A 16,813-nucleotide genomic window follows, 5' to 3' on the forward strand; every position below is an offset into this window, starting at 1 on the left:
AAAACTGGGGGAGCGGAAACTACATTCTGTTGAGAACATTGCCACTGTAACGCAAAGCATTGCTGAAAAGCCTTCAATATTGATACCTCGACGTTCTCCACAATTAGACATTAGGAATCGACATATAATTGTTAAGATCCGTATTTTGAATAAAAATAGTGAAACCTGAAAGAATCTAAATTTGTAGATTATTATTATTAGTTATTGCTTTTACGCCCTTCGAGGGCGCATATTTCTAATAAATGATTTCCATTGTTGTGGATTTCTCGCTAAAGTTTTCAGCTGGATTCATGTTAGAGCGCTGTGAACTACTTAGAACTTAGATTGAATAGATTATGCTAAGAACCGTTGAGTCTTCCTCGTCCACGTGAGGCTGTAGAATTCCATATTGGTGACATCCTACTAAGAAAATATTCGGGTTTCCCACAGCCAATAAATAAGTGTAAATTGTAACATGTTTTATGTTAATTCAACATCTAGTGCATTTTTTGAAAGACCCTTTACTAAGGAAATATTTACGAATAAGCATATTTGTCTACTGATTTAGTTTTGGATTAATAGTTAATATATTTTGTATGACATTTCAGTATGGATGAATGTGAACAGCTGTGCAATAGACTGGCAATAATGACTGGTGGAAAATTTAAATGCTCTGGATTCGTACCAGACTTGAAAAAGCGTTTTGGGAGTGGTTTTACAATTAAAATCAAATTAAAGTCTGAAGAAGAACATGTGGTTAATGACGTAACAGAGGAGTTGAGTAAAATATTCACTGATTGCCAGTTGAGAGAAAATCATGCTGGCATTGTTACATATTTTATTAAGAACATTAATGATCTTAAGTGGTCGGATATTTTCATTAATACGGAAGCCTTCAGTAGTGAATGGGCGCACTTTGTTGAAGATTATTCAGTTAATGAAACAACACTGGAGGATATATTCTTAAAATTTGAAAAGAACAAAGGAAGAACGAGTGAACACCAACTAAGTCATTCAAATGAGATTGAACCATGAATCTAGAATAACTAAATATAGTACGACATTCTCTCATTTATATCATGTTCTATTTGTTCGTTTTATTGTAATTCATGCCGAAAATTCTGCAGTCTAAGAAAATATTTTTGAAAACAAATATTGTATACGTCATGCAGTTTATATGAAAATATTTATATATACATACATACATATGTTCATTTTTTTTTTAAATAAGATATTAATGTATATCATTTTCTGTAACTATTTAAAATTTTATTACGCATTAGCAATAAGGATGTGAAAGTTCGTCTAAATTCCTGCAGGTGTATATGTATGAATAAGTATTAACGTAGAGAGAGTTGAGAGATTCGGAAAAAACTCTATGAATAAGTAAAAATCCATTTTAAAAAATCAAATATTAAACTATTTTTATTTGAGCTCGACACTTCGTTTATCCCATTTTTTTTTACTTTTGTATCTACCAGTAAGCATATTGGGACGAAATAACTATGATCAAATGGAAATTATTTTGTCCTGAATTTGACAATTATGAAAAACTTTGCATTTAACAAAGAGACTCACATACTTCAACTGCCTTGGTCTGCATGTTAAAGTAATCAGTCAATAGACAAATGAAAGCTTACGCTGAGACGTTTATAAAAAAAATTTGGATTTTTTCCGGTTATTGAAACAGTACATCTATTCTTATAGGCTACTATTTTTTTTATTTTTGGTTAGCGTTACCAATTTTCTGATAGTCTTTATACATATGCCCTTTTACTCGTATATCAAATATGGTTCTTTTGTAAAATAAGCGGAAATCTTTAAATATCCTTACACAAATTAATATATTGTACATATTTTCAATATTAAATTGAAAAAATAATGTATAATAAAAATGCTATGTGACTAAAACTCTTCTTCGTTTCGAAAGACATTTCCACTATTGAGTTCCAAAGTCATTATATTTTCTAACACTAATTGTTTCCCTGTTTTCACGCTTTTCCTACTTAAGTTAGATACGTCATCGTTGGTAGTGTTATTACTATGCGCAATCCGGGGAGACTCATCGCCAGCATTACTCATGGAAACGTTGTTGATAAATCCTAGTGAAGCTTAATTAAGCGCAGTTTACGCGCAAAGCTTGATTTCTCAGTTGGGAATGATAACATCAACTTTCGTTTTTGCTCTCGATTTGCGACGTGTATCAGTTTTACTAACAGTCGAATAGGTAGTTACGCCTCTATAACGATGTTGTAGGTCGATATCTGCTTTCTTATTTCGATGATGGGAGCAGCATTCTGAATATGGCCACACGCACATAAGGTGGATGGAGATTAACAAGTGTCATTGGGTTTTTTATGCAATCCACTTTTATTTCCAGCGGCCGAAAACAATCGTCTGGCAGCATGGAGCGGGACTACTTGTCGTAATTAATTAGTCGTTCAGAAATTAATGAAATCAAACAAATTATTTCGATTAATTTGTACGGCATATCATTCAAAAAGTTCCATTAACAAAATTATAATATTGATAAATATGACGGATTCCCCAAAAATACAAAAAAAGAATATACATTTTTTTAAATTAAATATAAAAAAGTTACGAATTCAACACACCTATTGCAGACATTTTCGATGGACTTAACCCTTGCCAGATGATGCCAAAATTAGGAATTTTGCGATGTAGGTACTCTCGTACGCGGCCAGTGAGAGCGAAAGAGATTGATAATGTACATTTTATGGTGGTCACCATTACCAACAACGCATATTTAAGCTCTCTTCTACGTTTTTCATAACATTTTCAGTTGGCATTCAGATAGTCAAGTGTTTGAGGTCAAATCGGGCGAGTGAGAAGGCCAGTCGAAGGCCCGTTTTGACCAATAATTACCCAATATTCCGCGATCGATATCGATTCCATTCACAGGATACCGCCTTCGTCATCCTAGAAAAGGAATGACCAAATAATGTTCGTAGCGCACCACACCAAACAGTGACTTTAACATCATGCAGAGGTTGTTCATGAACGATTTGTTTATTTACCTCTCCGCTGAGAGTTAAATGCGCCTCATCACTCATAATGAGTTGAGCGCGTTCTGCGGCGTGTAAGAAGTATCCCTGTCATCTGCATCACCTTCGGAATCACGGTGAATCTCTGTCGTAATTGTTTTCCTTGCCTCGTCGTCTGCCATTTCGGCTGAAAAATAAATTTATAGTGAATTAATTCGATGATAAAATTACCAGTGTGGCAGTTAAAATATACTTTCTCAGAGACATAGATCAAACTAAATTATAAATAAATGTATACTCAGAATTGTGAATTGAAACTACTTATAAGTACAATGAATAGTACATAAAATATTAGTATATCTTAAGAAATGCCATAAAAAGGAGGTAAAACATAAGAAATCAGATATATTTTACACTGATCGACAAAGTTTTTGTCACAGGGATGGGGTTCTGTGTGCTAATTTGTACTGCACTACATACCCTTATTATAAAACAGACATTTACTTTCTGCCAGACAGACATTTTCTATCAGCCAGCGATTTGTTGTAACAGCTACTTATGATTTTACCTGGGCTTCGAAAAAAGAGGTTTTTTTCATCGCTCTGCTCTAGCTCCGCTCCGCTTATTTATTTCGCTCAAGCTCCGCTCCCGCTCGTAATAAAAAATAGATTTTCATAGCCTTACATATATTATATATAATATGTGTATATAATACTTATTTTGTCTGATAAGTAAAATGGCAGATATTAAATCATCTTTCAGAGACCGTCTTAAATCGCTAACGCCAATTTTTAAGGATGTAAATAGACGATCAATGTTTACTTGTGTTGTTAGTAAACTGACATTTTCGGAATGTATTGACATTTTTAGAAACTTAAAAACTTTATCAGTTTTAAATCGCCCTTTCGCTCTATAGTGAAAACGTTTTTAATTAAAGCATTTTGAAACTCTTTATCTGACTCTGGTTTTTTGGAAAGTCATATACGTTTTTTAATCATACTCAGATGTTTTTTAAAATCGTCTTCTGAGGTTGCTGTTGAAGTTGATATAATTGTACCTAAACTGGCTCACTTTGTAAAAAGAAAATTTTTGGCGGAAATTATTTACATTCTGTTAGAGTTTGCCAACAATGTTTTGAACTATATTGCCAAATATAACATTCATATAATAAATATTAAATACATATATAACAAAATTATTTGCTGAAATTTTTCGCTTAAGGGGCTAAGGATCAAATGGTACTGTACGTAGTAGTGTCGAATTGCATCAAATTTTCCTTTAAAACTGTGTAAAATTGTCAGTTTATATATACATAGACCTCATATCTGATTGATATCTTTAAACATCTACATTTGACACTTTCTTTGTTGGTTGTTTGTCCGAGCTTCTCCTCCAATGTATTTTTTTAAATTTAAATTTTTGCATTCATTATATATATGTACATATATTGAAAAACGTGTTGTCTGAGATTAGCTCTTCTTGCGATAACTGGAAGTGAAAAATAGGGTCAAATAGGGTCATCTTAAAATTACCTTTATTTGGCTTATGTTAAAGTCCAGTATGAGCAAGTGGTGCCCATTTTGCGACATAAAATAAAAAAATCATTTCACAAAACTTATTTTCACATCCACACTTCATTCTATAATAACTTCCAATCATATTTTTCCTTTCATTCCAAACGCAATCGAGCATAAACCGCGTTTTATAATGAACCAATCGCAAAATGTAAACAAAAACAGCTGACGAACCGCTTTGGTGGTATTTTTTTCTCAAAAGCAGTTACAACTATGTACATGGTCTCGTTTAAGCGTGATCTTTCATGACTTCAACTTTGATTCAAAATATTGATTAACTGTCGAATTGTCCTGTCTAGGAGTGCTTAGCTCTACCTCTAATAAATGGATAGGCTTTCTATTAACCAACGGTTAATACAATCCCATTATAAATGTAGGCAAGGTGCAATTTGTCGATTCTGTTACCTCCTTTCTCAATATGAATTTCCCCACTGAGATATATTTGATGCTCATTACAAAATGTTGACGAGAAAATGCCGAATATAAGTAAAAAAGGAGAACTTTTAAGTGAGCTATGTTTCCAAAATGCACCAAATTATTTAATGAATGGTTCAAGTAAGTATTAACTTCAAATAATGAAAATGAGGAGGACATCACATCGACTATTACCATAAGCAATATGCATGTACCGAAGACATAGTACGAGTATTCGACACAACGTGTATTTAGTCAGTTCGATAGCAACAGAACTCATCAGATGGTACGTGTTGAAATGTTGTTGTTGTAGCAGTATCTTCGCCCTGTCAGTGTAGTGTAATTACCGGTCGTCTTCGTCTAGCTCATCTAACGGTAGGCCCAGGAAACTAACTGTTTCGACGGGTTGGGTCCAAAGGGAGAGGGGTGTTAGATGAGTGGGTTTGTTGGGGCATGCGAAAAGGTGGTTAGTGTCGTGCGGGGTGCCTTCACATGCTGGACATATGTTTAGTATGTCGGGGTCGATTCTGGATAGGTAGGAGTTTAACCTGCTACAGTATCCAGAACGTAATTGTGCCAAGATTACGCGGGACTCTCGGGGAAGCTGGAGCTCTTCATCTGCGATGGGTGGTGGTGGGACTCCGATAACGGCATTCGGGGGTCGGGAGCTTAGGAAGGTGGTAAGGGTCTCCCGATGGATGTCGTTAATGGTCTGTCTGTATACTGTCTGATCCTGGAGTGGTCTGTCTGTTTTGTCCAGGATCTCGTCCACGTAGTTGAGGAAGTGTCTCCTGATGTGCCTGGGAGGTGGCTCGGGCTCGAGCAGGTGTCTGCATGGGTGAGGCCTGCGGTGACACCCTAGCAGAAACTGCTTGCCGAGCATTTTGTTGTGCTCCTTAACAGGGAGCATGTTAGCCTCATCGTGTAGGTGTTGAATTGGGGACATCAGGAGACATCCTGTCGCGGTCCTAATGACAGTATTCTGGTAGGTCTGTAGCTTCGTCCACTGCGTATCACTGGTTCCAGGCGACCAGACAGGCGCGGCATAGTTGAGAACCGGTCGGCCTATTGCTTTGAAAGTCGACAGCAACATTTCTTTGTCTTTGCCCCAAGTGCTGCCGGCGAGCGACTTGAGGACCTTGTTGCGATTCTGTACTCTCGTTGCAATAGCGGTTGTGTGCGTTGAGAAGGAGAGCAAGCTGTCAAAAGTGACTCCCAAAATTCTGGGGTTATTAACCGTCGGTATTGGGGTATCATCGACGTGCACCTGAAGTTGCAGCTTGACCTCCTTTGTCCAGCTTGTAAAAAGGGTCGCCGTGGATTTAGTGGGAGAAAGTTGTAAGCTTCTCGCAGTGAAGACGCAAGAAAGGCGGGCGAGGTAGTCGTTTACCTTGGAGCATAGGCCATCAATGTCATTACGTGTTGAAATCGAAAAGTTCAACTACATCTTGCCTCTTATCAAGGATGTCAAGGTCTTTTCAAACAAAATGAGTGTTCAACAAATTTCACAGGAATTATAGATTGTTCTCCTCGGATTCGGTTCAAAGGGAGGGAATGTATCAGTTCGAAAAGTGCAACTTTAAAGAGTTAATCAACAATTATATTAATCATTTCCCTCTTTAGGTGTTATGTTGGTTCTCATCAGGCATTGTGCTCAAATAAAATTATAATTCTGAAAACGTCTCCAAAAAAATAAAAGAGATATTCTAATTGGTATTGCCATAATGCAACTCTACCATTATGTTACAAAATTATCACGCTGAAAACAAACTTGCGAGTGTTGCAAAAAGTTCACAGCGTGATAATACAACTTTGTATGGGATACCATACAAACACGTCACAGATATTTTGGAGACGAAATCTTGACGTAAACATTTTTAACGAACTGTGGACACCTCAAATGCGAGTATAATACTAACTTTTAACATCGATTTGTATGTAAGAGTTCGAATTGCCTTCACTAGGCGTGAATTTCTCTCAGTTATACACTCCGAAAATTTAATGGCGTTATTTATAGACGGTTTTGATAAGCTCTGCTGGAAATAAAATATGGATCGAAATTTTATATTAAAAAACCCGTAATTACTAAGCTACGTGGGAATCCAGCCAGCGTTTGGAGTTTAATTAAATCCAGTTATAAATAATATGCACAAAAATAGTTTTCAACGTCCATTTTTAGATATTAATAAAATATAAAAAATTATATAGTGGAGACAAATTCCAGCTTCTAGGTAGCTAATTAACACCACCGTTTCGATTGATTAATCAATTTTCGTATGTTTTGAATATATCCCAAGTTTGTTTTTATATAGAAATAAAAGCATAAAAAATATATAGGTACATAACATAAAATGAATCAAAGAGTTTATTTTAGCTGTCACTGTCAAAAAATCCATAACTCAAAAACCAAACACTATAGGACCACTCTGTATTTTACATTGTTTCCTAATGTGTCGATTTGCCAAAAGTAACGTAATTTGCAGAATTATTATAGTCGACGAGTGTCAACAAATTAAAAAAAAAATGTTTTTAAATAAATATTTGCTACTGTTCTGGCACAGTAAACAGATAATCATCTCTCTCTCAACGTTAATAACTGTGTCACCTTCTTAATAACTGTGCCTGTTTTTTTATTTTATGTTTATCTTTTTGTGTTTCCTTACAAATATGTAACACATGCATACACATTCCCTGAGTACTTATTATCCACCTTTTTTTTTTTAATAAAATAGGTATTTAGTGCATTTATACATATACTCGTTCTACTTATATACTAAGTATTTCATAAATTTTTGCTAAAGTATAATGTTGAGAAAGTTCTAAATTATTCAAAGAAAGTTTTTCATTCAGAAATTTCTCTCTATTTTTATTAAAAAATTTTTAAAATGAAAATTATTGCCTTCTTGTGCGATAATTAAATAATTATATTAGGTGCGCAATTAAGCTCTCGGGACGAAAATACAACTTTATTCTGAAGATGGTTACAAGTGAATCATTGAAAGTATTGCCCATCGCTGGCTACTACTTTTTCCCATCTTTCTGGTAGATCTCGTATACCGTCGCGGTAAAACTGTTTATCTTTTGGGGCTATCCACGGATCAAGCCATTTTTTGATGCCTTCATATGAATGAAACTGCAGGTCAGCTAGACCATGTGACATCGATCGGAATCGGATAATCGGACGGTGCAATATCTGGAAAATATGGCGGGTGGGGTTTCCCATTTCACTATTTCCAGGTAGGTTTTAACGGGTTTGGCAACGTGAGGCCGAGCTTTGTCATGCTGTAGAATCACTTTTTCATGCCCCTCCGCATATTGCGGCCGCTTCTCGCGCAACCGATCCCCAGTGATGGTTTCGCTTGGTTTTAACAGTTCATAATAAATAACACCCACTTGGTCCCACCAAATACATAGCATAATCTTCGCAACGCGAATATTCGGCCGAGGCGAACACGTAGAAGCATGACCGGGCAGTCCCCATGACTTTCTTTTCTTTGGATTGCTGTAATGAATCCATTTTTCATCACCCGTAACGATGCGATGAAGAAAACCCTTCCTTTTTTGCCGCTGGAGCAGTTGTTCACAGGCGAGAAAACGACGTTCAACATCCTTTGGTTTTAACTCATAAGGAACCCAAGTCCCCTGTTTCTGAATCATTCCCAAAGCATGCAATCGCTTGGAAATGGGTTGGCGGGTAACTCTTAATACTGAAGCTAGCTCTTCTTGCGTTTGACACGGATCCTCATTGAGCAATGCCTCCAATTCAGCGTCTTCGAAGGTTTTTGACCTTCCTTCCTTCTTTAAAGCGACGGAATCAATCTCCGAACGTTGTTTCACTTAAAGCAGCATCTCCATAAACTTTTTGTAGCTCTCGATGTGCTTCAGCCGCCGTTTTTTTTCGAATGAAAGAGGAAAATCAACACTTCCCGCGAATGACAATTATTAGGCCCAAAATCAGACATTTTCACAAAACCAAAAGTATATGATACCAAAACAAAATTACTAATGTGTCGAAGCAGTTTGTTTACCATATGTCTAAGCTGGGTTTATGACGTTTAGGTTATGTTAGAATCGAGTAGCACACACTGCTGGCGGCATCTATTGACAAACAGCGGGAACTTAGTTGCGCACCTAATAATTTACAAATTAAAAATTAATTCAAACGTTTTTCCAAAAGATAGTTGTCAAAACAATCGACTGTAATCATTCCAAAAGGCTATGTGATTTAAAAATTTGTTGATATTTTCCTGTTCTATAAGTTATATAGAACAGTTACTTTCAATATACTTGCTTCCACTACAAGATGTATTCATTGTGAACTAGAAGATTGAAAAATTAAAAACTCACCGTTTTAATATTAAGTATAAAAACATTCATTAATTTATTTATATACATTATGTATGTAAAGTAGTGACAAATGAGATCATTGTTTAATACAAAAAAGTCGCATGGAGGAAATAAGTAGCTCACTACTTTCTTCTTAACATAATTTCATTTCAAAAATTAAATCGAAGAGCTATGGTAGAATGATATGTTAAAATCTTTTTAAAATGTATGTTGTTTGTGCAATTTAATACGAAACGTATTCACACACTCTGTATGGATATTGAATAAACTAACCTAAGAGAATTCGAGTTTTGAATAAGAGAACGTAAAACATGAACAAACAACCTAAATACAACAAATCTAAATGCATAATCAAACTATAAATTTATAAAAATAAAAACAACTGTAAATATCATATCTACATTTGTATTCTAAAAACGCTTATTGTAAAATTACTCAGCCTAAAAAGGTCTTTTAAATTTTTTAAAACTATATATGTATTGATTATTTGAAATAAAAATATCTTCATAAAAGCTTGAAAAATTAAATTTATATACATATAAAATATATACATTTATATATATATAAACATATATATTGATAAAGCAGCATATATGACTGCTATCGGAGCAACACAACTCCCCTTCAACCCCTCCCCTTCCTTCCAGCTCCAACCCCAGTGCGGGGACAAACCAGCAGCTCCTGGTCCCCCGCACAGTCTGTTCCGTGTGTCAGGCCGTAATACCTCGGATTCTGGTAACAGTCTAGTGCAATTCATGCAATGGCTGGTGCCATTTTCGGAGATGTTCCGGCCTGCGCACCTCCCGTGAGTGGACAACTGCCTACGTTGCCCCTTGCTGCAGAGCTCTGCACCCACTACCGCCCCCGGAGACGCGGCCGCCCACCACCATCAGGCCGCAACAGCCACAGGGGATTGCGCAGCAGGTCCAACGCAGACAACACCACGCGTCCCTCACCCCCCGAATTACACTGACCTCACCGAGAAGCTTCAAGCTTCTCCAATTCAACTGCAACGGACTTACGAGTAAGGTCGACGAGATAGTCGACTTTATGAGCCGGCACAGTATTAAGATAGCTGCGGTCCAAGAAACAAAGCTGCACGCTAGGTCATCTCTGATCACCAGGGATGGCTATAACGTGCACAGACACGATCGCGAGCGAGACAACGGTGGTGGCCTAGCGTTTATAGTCCACCACACTGGGCAGTATCGTCTTATCGATGAAGGAATCGACCGCAGGGACAGCACCTTAGAATGTCAAGGCATAGCTGTCCGGTCAGGCGATTCCGAGCTCGAAATATTTAACATATATATACCCCCTGTCACCTGCTGCCCGGCAGGATATCACCCTGATATAGGTGCGCTCATCAGAGGTGAAAACCGATTGGTTGTAGGTGACTTTAATGCGCATCACGATCTTTGGCATTCAAGCCTGCCAAATGATCGTAGGGGACAGCAACTGGCAGAGCAGATAGACGACTCGACATTCAGCACAGTGAACGACGACGCCCCCACCAGGGTAGTGGGCAATTGCAGCAGCTCGCCTGACCTAACAATTGCTAGCGCCGGTCTGATAAATTGCATAACGTGGCGACCTATGCTATCGCTTGCATCAGACCACTTGCCCATTATAGTCTCGATTGAGAGACCTGCCGACTTCGTTTCCGCGAATCACCGGTCCTATTTTAACTTTAAAAAAGCTAATTGGGCCGGTTTCACGGAATTCACCGAGGACACCTTCGCCGCTCTTCCCATCCCCACTGATGTGCGCGTAGGCGAACGCGCATTCCGCAAGGTGCTCACAGCTGCTGCGGCTCGCTTCATTCCAGCTGGAAGTTATAAGGACATTCGTCCTCATTTCCCAGCCGAAGCAGCCAGTTTAGCAAACGAGCGTGACCACCTACGCCAGGCCGATCCCGGGGATCCCCGCATAAGGGATCTCAATTCGGAGATCCGGCAACTGGTAAATCAGCATAAGCGGACTAAATGGGTTGAGCACCTGACGACCTGCAACCTCACCTCTGGGGTGAGTAAGCTCTGGTCCACCGTTAGGTCCCTGTCAAACCCGACGAAGCACAACGACAAGGTGGCTATCACCTTCAACGGTTGCACTTCGTCGGACCCGAAGAGATGCGCGAGCTATTTTAGCCGGCTTTTTATATTGCATCCTCCGGGCGACAGAACCAAACGTCGTGTTACCAGAAGGCTGCACAAACTGACGAACGACAGTGCGCCACTTACTTTCTCCGGTGATGAGGTTCAGGGGGCCATCAACAAGTCGAAATCATCGAAAGCCATTGGCCCTGACGGCTTAAACGCGCTGATGCTGAAGCATCTGGGACCCCTGGGAGTAGGATTTCTCACAAGGGGTTTCAATCTGTCCATGGCCACTCTCATCATCCCTGACAAGTGGAAAGCATGGAGAGTGGTCCCACTACTGAAACCTGGGAAACCCGCCAACCAAGGGGAGTCTTATCGGCCGATAGCTCTCCTTTCCCCAGTAGTGAAGACACTTGAAACCCTCCTACTCCCACTCTACACGAAACACCTGGCCCCAGCCCCACATCAGCACGGTTTCCGACGAGTGCACAGCACCACCACTGCACTCACCGCCATAAACGCCCAGATAAATCGCGGGCTTAACCAAAACCGCCCCTGCGAGAGGACTGTCCTAGTAGCGTTGGACTTGAAAAAGGCTTTCGATACAGTCAGCCATTCCACGCTACTAGATGACATTTATCAGTCGACACTCCCGCCAGGGCTGAAGAGGTGGTCCGCGAACTATCTGAGCGGTCGGCACTCGTCAGTGATATTTCGAGATCAAACTTCAAAGCAGAGAAAGATTAAGCAAGACGTACCGCAGGGTGGTGTCCTTTCTCCCTTGCTGTTCAATTTCTACATCTCGAAGCTCCCCCAACCACCAGCGGGAGTTTCCCTGATCTCATACGCTGACGACTGCACGATCATGGCGTCGGGCAATGACATCGATGGCCTGTGTTCCAAAGTGAACAACTACCTCACCGACCTTTCTCGCTTTTTCACTGCGAGGAATCTCCAACTTTCCCCCACCAAGTCCACGGCGACCCTCTTCGCCACCTGGACAAAGGAGGTCAAGCTGTCCCTTAAGGTAAAAGTCGATGATACACCAATTCCGACGGTAAATAACCCCAAAATTTTGGGTGTAACCTTTGACAGCCTGCTCTCCTTCTCTGCGCATACAACCGCAATTGCCACTAAAGTCCAAAATCGCAACAAGGTCCTCAAATCGCAGGCCGGCAGCACTTGGGGCAAAGACAAAGAACTGTTGTTTTCGACATTTAAGGCAATTGGCCGGCCGGTTCTTAACTATGCCGCGCCTGTCTGGTCGCCTGGAACTAGTGATTCGCAGTGGACAAAACTACAGACCTGTCAAAATACCGCCATTCGGACAGCGACCGGGTGCCTCCTGATGTCACCCATCCAACACCTTCATAACGAGGCACAAATGCTCCCAGTTGCGGAGCACAACAAATTGCTCAGCAAGCAGTTCCTGCTCGGATGTTACCGTAGGTCTCATCCCTGCAGACACCTGCTTGAGCCCGAGCCGCCTCCCAGGCATGTCAGGAGACACCTCCTTGACTACGCTGGCGAAATCCAGGACAAGACTGACCGTAACCTACTGGACCGGACAGTATTTAGACAGTCTATAAACGACATTCACCGGGAGACCGTTACCACCTTCTTGAACTCCCGTCCTGTGAATGCCGTAATCGGAGTCCAACTACCACCTATCGCAGATGAAGAGCTCCAGCTTCCCCGTGAGACCCGTGTAACACTGGCACAACTACGTTCTGGATACTATAGCAGGTTAAACTCCTACATATCCAGAATCGACCCCGACATACCAAACACATGTCCGGCATGCGAAGGTACCCCGCACGACACTAACCACCTCTTCACATGCCCCCTCAAACCGACTCATCTAACCCCCCTCTCCCTTTGGACCCAACCTGTCGAAACAGCATGTTTCCTGGGCCTACCCTTAGATGAGCTAGACGAAGACGAACGATGATATGCCTACACTGACAGGGCTACCTATGCTGTTAACAACAACAACAACAACAACTAATATAATATATGTATACTCTTGGTGATCGCTGTAGCCGAATGGATTCCTGTTATAAATATATACCATATATAGGAGGTCTGTTAACAAAATTAGGTGAATTTTCAAATTTCGCGGGCTACGTATGTTGGTACACGCGTCTCGAAGATATGTTCACGGTTTTAGCAATATAGCATGTTTAGTTTGTTTGTGAGAGCATAAATAAGACAAATGTTTTGCTTGTTCTGCGATTTTATGGCATCGAAACCAAAATCCAATCGACCCAATGGAAGAGTCCAGGAGAGCCAAGAGTCGATAGCAAAAAATCGCCGAACACAAAAAATGTACTTAAAAAACTTTTTTTTGGAAAATTTTTGACATTTTTTTTCTGAAAAACAGCAGCAGAATTCATTTTATTTCATTATTATTAGCTTTGCGGTAGTGTGATAAAATAAAAAGCGTCTCTATTTACTGCACTCTCAACGCTGTTTAGTACTCCAAGCAAAATACATGAAGCAAACCAAACACATTTCGTGTTCGCCGAACAAATGTCCGCTATCATAACCATACTCGTACAGCATTGATCACATTTGGCTCTTAATGCAACTCTAATTGTATTTTTATCCATACAATATTCTTTACCTGAATGCAACTAAATGCTAAATATTTCTTGCACTAAGAATCTAAATACTCCGCGAAGGTACGCACCTTGTCATGGTGCGGTACTTAGTCGAATCAATAAGCAGACCTTATCAAAGGATAGTAGTGTGCCCGCTTGCGTACATTACAGTATTGAGCGATGACCAAATTCTGCCAATCGGAGGAGCAAACCTCTTGAAAAAGCTTTGGGTTGGAACAAGGTGCAATACGACCCGTGCCGAGGTTCAACTCCGCCTAGGGCAAACAGACAACATTCCACCCCAACATTAGTCAGAGGGCAGGGGATGTCACTTGCTTTGAGGCTTACCCGTGGAGAGATCAGGCAAAGAGGGACTTCCTAAGCACGTCCGTCCTTCTAAGCAGGCCTGTTATGAAAAGAAGGCGCCCATGAGGGTCCATTCTAAGTTAAGAGATCTACCAACGAATCAATTAATAGAGGAACAGGCCAGATCTATTGAATGGGCAAAGGGCGCGCTACTCAGCTTGGAAAAACCGACGGATACTGCTCCAAAAAGACAAAGATCGGCTGAGCACACAAAAACCCAAAAAACAGGTGTTCATCATAAGTGCCCGTTGTTTAGCGAAATAGTTAAGGGTAGCGGTGAGGTACTGGCCATCGTTGACAGAGCGGAGGAGGATGGGACTATCCCCAAGGAGAACTAGAGGTGGATTGAGGAAGCTATTGCTGAAGTCTGCAAAGCAGTCAGCGATGAAGAAATTCCAAGCAGACCAAGAGCTCGAGTATAGATCCCAGTCAAGCTGGATCTTCAGATCATACAGCGGTGACCTGTCAAAACATAATTGGAAGATAGGAAAGCTTGAGCAGTCAGTAGAAGGTTAAGATCCTGAAAAAGGACCCAACTGTAATCCTGGGGTCACCTAGGAAATGTGATGGCTCCTTCACGGAGAGGCAAAGTGAGGCTCTCTTTGCCATCAAATCTTTTGGCGGCTACAAGTCGCCCGGTCCAGATGGCACATATCCTGTCATGCTGAAGGAAGGCGCAGAGTACGTGACAACTGCTTTGAAGAAAATCTTCTTTGCATGCCTGGCACTGGCCTATATACCAGGCTTTTTAAGGAGGAGGAGGGTCGCCTCCATCCCTAAGGTAAGAAGAGCTGACTACACCAGCCCCAAAAGCTTTGGATCCATCAGCATGACTTCTTGGTGATCGATGGATGGTGATCGATCCTCTGCTCACCACCTTAACCCACTCGGGAGTCTACGCATAAGCATATGCGGCCGACGTTGCCTGTTCGGTAACAGGCCCTTCGCTTACGAACATCTGCAGGAAAGTGCAGAAAACTCTGGATATGATTGACACTTGGTGCTGTGCGAATGGACTATCGGCAAATCCCACCAAGACTGGTATTGTCCTCTTTACCAGATGGAGGAAGCTTAATGGACTCGTTCTGCCTAAGCTTAAAGGAGTCACAATCCAGCTATTTTTTTTTGTTTGTCGGGAAATACTAGCAAATACCGCACTCAAACACACTTAAATCCATTGTACTGCACTCGGGCAAAGTATTCGCTTCTTAACACATAAGTGCCAATGACCTCAAGCCTGACTCGAGCGAAGGCTAGGCAGACGCACAGAAAGTGGTCCACCGTCTCATCCTCCTCTCCACATACTGGGCAGAGTGCACTGTCTGAGATGCCTACCTTTTCCATGTGCTTCGCCCATAGAAAGTTGCCCGTCATCAGTCAAACCAGCTGCCTGCAGCTCCTTCTGCTTAATGACAGGAGGATCCGCGACAGTCGGTCAGACTTGACAGGTAACATCAATTTTGTCCATCTGCAGCTCTCTCAGCATGCCAAACTCGCTTATGGGTTAGCATCAGTATATTATGCCCACCGACATAGTTCAACCTAGATTTGTAGTACTCAACTGCCCTTGATCTGCCTCTCCCTCTGTTTTCCACAACAAAGTTCATCGCTTCTTGAGCAGCATACACCTCCGCTTGAAATACAGATGCATGCATTTCAAGAGCAAAGTGTAGTTTTGTCCCACTGAATTCCACGTAGACAGTAGAGCCGGAACCGTGCTCGGTCCTGGAGCCATTCGAGAAAATACGAGAACAGTGTTTGCCGGGCTCATTTTCAGAGTTTGACCAGAATTGAGCCTCTGGAAGCACCACACTGTATCTCTTTTCAAGTACACCTCTTGATGGCATGGAGACAAGGGGCATGAAGAGGATTGTTGGATCGAAGTTCATGCGTACTCTGTTATTCAATAACGGATAGGAGCCGTACGAATTCCCATTGTGTTTCAGCCTACAGATGACCTTCATGGCCTCTCCTTAGATGAAAACATCAAATGATGGTAGACTAACTAGACCATCTAATGCCGGGCCTAAAGTAGTCGGAAAAGCTACGGTGCAACAGTGCATTGTAGTCTCAATAAAATCCTCCTGACTCCCACGAGAGAGAGTCTACTCATTCAGACCACTGATACATAGGTGATGATAGGTATTTTCATAACCATGTAGATCCATAGGATCTTGCTAGGAAAAAGAGTCCACGTTTTCCCAAAGACACCCTTGTACTGCACATTAATGCAGTGCTGTTATCGGAGCCGGTAGTATCTAAAAAACTCATGTGATTGGATAGCGGATAAACAGAACCTTGCTGCGATTTGGGTAACGGGAGGCAAAAGATTAAATTAGCTATTACTTCTCCTTGCCTTTTCTTCATATCATTAATAATAATTAAACAAACCAAAAACTCCAAAATATTCGACACAAAAAAAATTT

The 16,813-nt window shown here is 40.7% G+C and overlaps 1 protein-coding gene and 1 long non-coding RNA gene across 5 annotated transcripts in view; one reads left to right on the forward strand and one right to left on the reverse strand.

The window, feature by feature from the left end:
- The window catches only part of LOC128865212 (phospholipid-transporting ATPase ABCA1), a 38,591-nt gene extending 37,200 nt beyond the window's left edge, over positions 1-1,391 (forward strand). For all 3 annotated transcript variants that reach the window (XM_054105333.1, XM_054105334.1, XM_054105336.1), the window contains exon 23: positions 588-1,391. In XM_054105333.1, coding sequence (XP_053961308.1) covers positions 588-1,014 — 427 coding nt within the window. In that variant the 3' untranslated portion in view covers positions 1,015-1,391. The remainder of the gene's footprint in view (positions 1-587) is intronic.
- A 100-nt stretch (positions 1,392-1,491) lies between these two features.
- On the reverse strand, positions 1,492-4,970 carry LOC128865213 (uncharacterized). Of its 2 annotated transcripts, none has more exons than XR_008454771.1 (4): positions 4,517-4,970; positions 3,018-3,171; positions 2,595-2,919; positions 1,492-2,395 (listed from the first exon to the last, which is right to left on the reverse strand). It is a non-coding gene; the product is annotated as an uncharacterized LOC128865213 (long non-coding RNA). The 2 variants fall into 2 exon arrangements; XR_008454772.1 differs by lacking the exon at positions 4,517-4,970 and adding an exon at positions 3,553-3,619.
- Between the last annotated feature and the right edge of the window lie 11,843 nt (positions 4,971-16,813).

Source organism: Anastrepha ludens, chromosome 5 (genome assembly GCF_028408465.1).
Source record: "Anastrepha ludens isolate Willacy chromosome 5, idAnaLude1.1, whole genome shotgun sequence".
NCBI classification, from domain to species: domain Eukaryota; kingdom Metazoa; phylum Arthropoda; class Insecta; order Diptera; family Tephritidae; genus Anastrepha; species Anastrepha ludens.